At 62.8% G+C, this 6,681-nt stretch overlaps 1 protein-coding gene across 1 annotated transcript in view; it reads right to left on the reverse strand.

Annotated features, from left to right (window-relative positions):
- LOC102764008 (solute carrier family 35 member E2) overlaps window positions 1–6,580 on the reverse strand; it is a 10,978-nt gene extending 4,398 nt beyond the window's left edge. The window contains exons 1-5 of the mRNA XM_006772534.2: window positions 6,338–6,580; window positions 4,748–4,875; window positions 3,773–3,893; window positions 2,045–2,098; window positions 709–781 (exon numbers count right to left, since the gene is read on the reverse strand). Of these exons, the coding sequence (XP_006772597.1) occupies window positions 709–781; window positions 2,045–2,098; window positions 3,773–3,893; window positions 4,748–4,875; window positions 6,338–6,564 (603 nt within the window). The 5' untranslated portion in view covers window positions 6,565–6,580. The remainder of the gene's footprint in view (window positions 1–708; window positions 782–2,044; window positions 2,099–3,772; window positions 3,894–4,747; window positions 4,876–6,337) is intronic.
- Between the last annotated feature and the right edge of the window lie 101 nt (window positions 6,581–6,681).

Genomic DNA, 6,681 nt, shown 5'->3' on the forward strand with positions numbered 1-6,681 from the left:
GTGCCCAGCCCCCGGGGCCCACGAGCTGAGGCTGAGGCCGCTGTGAATCCTGCCTTCTGGGTGGCGACCGGACGGCATCGACCAGGCACACGGCCAGTGCACTTGGTCTCCAGGGAATCGCAACCCCAGCCACAGGGAGGCCCTCCCCCACCAGGACAGCGACTACAAAAACAGCAGCAAGAACCAGAGAACACGTGCTGGCGACTGGGGCACTGTTGGTGGGAACGTAGCAAAATGGTGCAGCTGCTGAGTCCCGTTGCTCCTCGAACAAGTAAACAGAGCACCCTGGCCGGGAGGCGGAGCGGCCGGAGCACTGGCCGGCGCACAAGGGCCACTGGCTCAATTCCCCATCAGGGCATGTGTCCAGGTTTCGGGCCCCATCCCCAGTGTGGAGCGGGCAGGAGGCCGCCAATCAATGTTTCTTTCACATCAATGCTCCTCTCTCTCCCTCTCCCTTCCCCTTTCTCTAAAGTTAATTTTAAAAATGTTTTAAGAAGGTAAATGAAAATAAATCAGCCTAAAACCGCCACAGGAGAACCTCGGGAAACTCCCACAGCTACAGCCTGGCCTCCACCTTTGTCCGTGCTCCTTGGGGCACGGGGTGGACACCGTGTAATTCAGCAAAGCAGGACATTGCGCCACCTACTCTGCTCCCAAAGCGCTAAGGACAAATGCCGCCAGGTGCCAGGGGCTCTGCTCCCCACTCACCATGAAGAAGACCCAGGCGGGGACCAGCATGGCCACGGCAGCGGCGCTGGTGTAGAACTGCAACTCGGCCGCCCTGCGGGCACAGCACGCCTGAGACACCCGGACTCACGTGAGAGCAGCAGAAGCACCGAGCAGAGCAGGCAACAGGCTCCCAGGGTGACAAGGAGGCTCCCGGGGGGACCAGGAGGTTCCCGGGGTGACGAGGAGGCTCCCGGGGTGACGAGGAGGCTCCCGGGGTGACGAGGAGGCTCCCAGGGTGACAAAGAGGCTCCTGGGGGGGACCAGGAGGCTCCCAGGGTGACAAAGAGGCTCCCCGTGGGGGACCAGGAGGCTCCCGGGGCGACGAGGAGGCTCCCGGGGGGGACCAGGAGGCTCCCCGGGGGGGACCAGGAGGCTCCCCGGGGGGGACCAGGAGGCTCCCCGGGGGGGACCAGGAGGCTCCCCGGGGGGGACCAGGAGGCTCCCCGGGGGGGACCAGGAGGCTCCCCGGGGGGGACCAGGAGGCTCCCCGGGGGGGACCAGGAGGCTCCCCGGGGGGGACCAGGAGGCTCCCCGGGGGGGACCAGGAGGCTCCCCGGGGGGGACCAGGAGGCTCCCCGGGGGGGACCAGGAGGCTCCCCGGGGGGGACCAGGAGGCTCCCCGGGGGGGACCAGGAGGCTCCCCGGGGGGGACCAGGAGGCTCCCCGGGGGGGACCAGGAGGCTCCCCGGGGGGGACCAGGAGGCTCCCCGGGGGGGACCAGGAGGCTCCCCGGGGGGGACCAGGAGGCTCCCCGGGGGGGACCAGGAGGCTCCCCGGGGGGGACCAGGAGGCTCCCCGGGGGGGACCAGGAGGCTCCCCGGGGGGGACCAGGAGGCTCCCCGGGGGGGACCAGGAGGCTCCCCGGGGGGGACCAGGAGGCTCCCCGGGGGGGACCAGGAGGCTCCCCGGGGGGGACCAGGAGGCTCCCCGGGGGGGACCAGGAGGCTCCCCGGGGGGGACCAGGAGGCTCCCCGGGGGGGACCAGGAGGCTCCCCGGGGGGGACCAGGAGGCTCCCCGGGGGGGACCAGGAGGCTCCCCGGGGGGGACCAGGAGGCTCCCGGGGGGACCAGGAGGCTCCCCGGGGGGGACCAGGAGGCTCCCGGGGTGACGAGGAGGCTCCCGGGGGGGACCAGGAGGGCCTGTGCCTACTGAGCCCACCCGCACAGCCACGGGAGGGAAAGGTGGCCCGTCCGGGGCCTCCATGGGCCACGGGGCTTTTCTCCCGAGTCCCACGGTCACTGAAAGCCCCCCTGCACCCAAGGGAGCGGCGAGGTCCCGGGCACTTGGCCCGGCCTGGGAAGCAGTGATACTTACGAGAACCTGTACTTATCCCCACTGAGGAGCTTTTTGGAAAAAACATTCTGTAAGCTGGAATGAAGGAGAGAAGAGGTTACCATCGATGCAGGAAGTCAGTAGGGAACCTGAAATGGACAAGGTGTCTTTCTCACGGCGAGGTTGAGCAACAGGCCTGTGGCCACCCAGCTCTGAGGTGTCAGAGGACCCCACAGCCCCCCTCTGAACCAAGAGTCCCCCTAAATCAGCACCTGCCGCGGGCCGGCACACAGGAAACGGAACAGGAGCTCAGGCTCATGAACTCCCGAAGGTGACAGACACGTGGGAAACCACACACACACACACACACACACACACACACACACACACACCTGCGCGTGCACACACACACACATACCCGCGCACACACATGACTGCACACACCTGCGCGCGCGCACGACTGCACACACATATGCAGACTTGCACATGTGCACACATACACTCACACGCATGACTGCACACACGTATGCACAGACGTGCACGTGTGCACACGCGCACGCGCACGCGCACGCGCACGCGCACGCACACCGACCAAGCCCTAGAGAAAGCCAGACAGCGTCTGCCGGGAAGCAAGGGGCTGCCCTGGCGAGTGGCGCTGCTCGCGCGACTCCAAGACCGGCACGTTGTTTCATGAAAAACCTGGCGAGACAGTGAGACAGGAACTCTCACGGTCGGGCCTGGAGCCAGAACGATGGCTCTGGAGACACTGACAGCCCAGATGGAGCCTGGCAGAGCCCTGGGCTCCGCTCCTTCGGGAACCGCTGCTGCAGGACCATCGGACACGGGGCCCGGCCAGCGGGGCTCAGTGGTTGAGCATCGACCAATGAACCAGGAGGTCACGGTTCAATTTCTGGTCAGGGCACAGGCCCGGGTTGTGGGCTCCATCCCCAGTGGGGGGCGTGCAGGAGGCAGCCGATCCATGATTCTCTCATCACTGATATTTCTCTCTCTCCCCCTCTCCCTTCCTCTCTGAAATCAATAAAAACATATTGTTAAAGAAAAAAAGAAAAGTGGAGGGAGGCTCATGGAAAAAAATGCCTCCTGTGACTTAAACAGAAGGCTCGGTCTGTGTGTGTGTGGGGGGGGAGCATGAAGTCCGCGCAACTGAGGCTGCGGGCGTGGGTGCAGGAGGTTGTGTAGGTCGGTCAGTCGGTCACGCTTCTAGGAGCCGCAGTGGCGGGGCCTCGCCTCCGGGAGTTGGAAGTGGAATTAAAGGTGTTTATGTCTCAGCAGATGATCCAACCTCAAGCCCCACTTTGGTGGTGACGGGGACCCCGGTCCCCGTGGCTGTGTTTCCTCTTCTCTCAGCAAAAGGGCAAAACTGAGTGTGATTATTGGTTCTGAAATGCCGGGCTGCCTGCAGGGCGGACCTCACCGACACTGATGCAGCGCGACTCCCAGAGGTCCACGCAGCAGCCAGGACGCAGCTCGGGCCTCGGGGACCTGGCTCCCTGCACTCCACGGCCCTGGTGAGCGTTCTTAAGGGTCAGGCCATGAACCATCAAGTTCTAGCTTGTTTTTGAGAAAAAGTTACCGCGTTGAGGACCCTCCAGTTTTGCTCTTTAGGAAAAGGCAGCAGCAGACATACTGGCCGAGCTCTGAGTGGCGGGAAGGAACTGAGCTGCCCTGGACTTAAACACCCGTCCCCCAGCTGAGGCAGGTGAGCTGTGCGCCCCGGGCACACGGTGGCCCCACAATCCCCGGACTCACCAGTCCATGATGTTGGTGGACAGCGCGGCTGAGAACCCCAGGATGTTGAAGCTCATCTCGGTGGCTGTGCACAGTGCCAGGCCCCCCATGACAGGGATGAGGGAGAGGTTGACCAGCAACCCTGCAGAGGAGGACAAGGGGGCCCAGCTGTGACCTGGGAGCCCGGCTGTGACCTGGCTGTGACCTGGGAGCCTGGCTGTGACCCGGGAGCCCGGCTGTGACCATGTGTGTCCCCGCCGCTCCTCTGGGAGCCACGCTGCCTCCTGCCTTCCCAGCGCCTTTGTCTCTGTGCTGGAGGGAGGCAGAGGCACAAGAGCCCACCCCTGTCAATGCGAGGCCCCCCGATGGTGGCCTCTGCCGGGCCTGGGTGACCCCCAGGCTGCACAAGTTCTCACCAGCAAACAGGAGAGGAAGGGAGATGGGCTCAGGGATTCTATTAAAAGGAGAAACCGGGGGTGGGGAGACTCAGCGGCTGAGCCCACGAGGTTTATTCCTTTCATTCGGCACCGAAACCCGGGCGTGAGAGGCAGACAGCCCTCTTGTACGGGGAGGGCCTCGCCCACGAGAAGGGACCCTCGGCACCTGCTCTGATGTCTGAGGCAGCGTGGACGCGGGTGTGAGCCCTTCCTGTTCAGCAAAGAGGAAGCAGCACAGCCTCCGACCACGGCCACGTCCTCGTCCCAGGGCCCTGCTGCCCTGAGCGCAGCTCCAGTTCCCCAGGCCGCGGCCGGCCGGCAAACCCACTGCCCAGCGCCTGGGGCAGGAACTGCCTCCACCCAGTGCCCAGCTCTCGCCTTGGGCTCTGCCCGGGGATTCTGCTGCTGAGGACAATGCGTGTGAACTGAGGGCCTGGACGTACGCCTGCCCCTCCTCAGGAAGGACCTGTCCTGCGTGCGTTTTGCTAAATTCCATTAAGACTTTCTCCCCTTTCTCAGAAGTCAGCTGGCCTGCGGGGGGTGGGGGGGGAGCGCTCACCCGTGTACTCCCCCAGGATCATCCGGGACATGATCACCGTGAAGATGGGGGCGGAGCTCTTCACCGTCTCGGCAAACGACACGGCCACATTCTTCAGGCTGACCAGGCCCAACACCACGGTGGCGAACCTAGAGAAGCCGGAGGGGGTCAAGATGGGCGCGCCCACCTGCCTCTGCCAGGAGCCAGCCAGGGGCCACACCTGAGCCCCCGCACGTGCTGTGCTGAGTCTGGCCCTCAGGAAATGGCCACCCGCCTGCAAGGGCCACTGTGGCCAGAGCGTGGGCCCCGAAGGAGGCGCATCACCCCGAAACCGTTACTAAGCTAGTTTCGTGGCCGCTCCAGAAAGGACCCATCGGGCACGAGATGCACAAAGCTGGGTGCACGCGCCGCCCTCAAACGTAGACTTCAGAGAGTTTGCATGGCACTCGCCTCCGACCAACGGTGACGTCACTCAGCCGCTGCTCACTCGGTGACAGGGAAGGCATTTTATTTTATTTTATTTATTTTGTTAAATCTGTTGTTAGTGATTTTTTTAGAGAGAGAGGAAGCGAGAGGGATAGAAAGATAGAAACATCAATGAGAGAGTAACATCTTTGATCAGCTGCCTCCTGCACACTCCCCACAGGGGATGGAGCCCGCAACCCGGGCATGTGTCCTGACCGGGAATCCAATAGAAGGCTTCTTGGTTCCTGGGTTGATCTCAACTGCTGAGCTACACCAGCCGGATGGTAAAGGCATTTTATTTTATTTTATTACTAGAGGCCCAGTGCACAAAATTCATGTGTGTGTGTGTGTGTGTGTGGGGGGGGTGTCCCACAGCCGGGCTTGCACCCCCTCACAATCCAGGACCACTGGCTCTTAACTGTTCTTTATTATTATAGATTCTTAAAAATTTATTTACTTATTTATTTTGAACCCTCAGCTGAGGATATTTTAAAAGGAGAAACTGGGGGGTGGGGAGACTCAGCGCCTGAGCCCACGCGGTTTATTCCTTTCATTTGGCACTGAAACCCCGGGCGTGAGAGGCAGACAGCCCTCTTGTACGGGGAGGGCCTCGCCCACGAGAAGGGACCCTCGGGCACCACTGTGACCTGGGAGCCTGGCTGTGACCCGGCTGTGACCCGGGAGCCTGGCTGTGACCATGTGTGTCCCCGCCGCTCCTCTGGGAGCCACGCTGCCTCCTGCCTTCCCAGTGCCTTTGTCTCTGTGCTGGAGGGAGGCAGAGGCACAAGAGCCCACCCCTGTCAATGCCAGGCCCCCCGATGGTGGCCTCTGCCGGTCCTGGGCGACCCGCAGGCTGCACAAGTTCAGAGATTTTTACAGAGATTGGATGAGAGAGGGGAAAACAGAGAGAAACACTGATGTGTAAGAAACACATCAATGTGTTGCCTCCTGCATGTGCCCTGACCAGTGCCTGGGCCGGAGAGGAGCCTGCAGCAGAGGTACATGCCCTTGACTGGAATTGAACCTGGGACCCTTTGGTCCACAGGCCGATGCTCTATCCACTGAGCAAAACCAGCCAAGGAGTCAAAAGCATTTTAAATAACGTGCAAAAGGACCCAGTCCCGCACCCAAATGCCAGGCCCTCACCTCATGAGGCCCACGAAGAGCATGGTCATGATGAAGTTGGGTGGGTAGGCGAGCCGGACTTTGTGCTGGTACAGGCAGCAGGGGACGAAAATCTTCAGGCAGCCGATGCATGTGGTGGACAGCATCTGCACTGCGCCTGCGGGACGGGGTTGCCAGTGGTGAGCTGTAGCCGTAGTCACGCCCACCTCTGTGCCCCCATCCAGCTCCGTGCCCTCACCCAGCTCCATGCCCTGCCCACCTGCCTGTGCCCCCCGGGGCCCAGCTCTGTTCCCCACCCACCTCTGAACCCCCACCTACCTCTGTGCCCTCAACCAGGTCCATGCCCCCCCCCAGCTGTTCCCCGC

This window comes from Myotis davidii, unplaced genomic scaffold (genome assembly GCF_000327345.1).
Source record: "Myotis davidii unplaced genomic scaffold, ASM32734v1 scaffold586, whole genome shotgun sequence".
NCBI classification, from domain to species: domain Eukaryota; kingdom Metazoa; phylum Chordata; class Mammalia; order Chiroptera; family Vespertilionidae; genus Myotis; species Myotis davidii.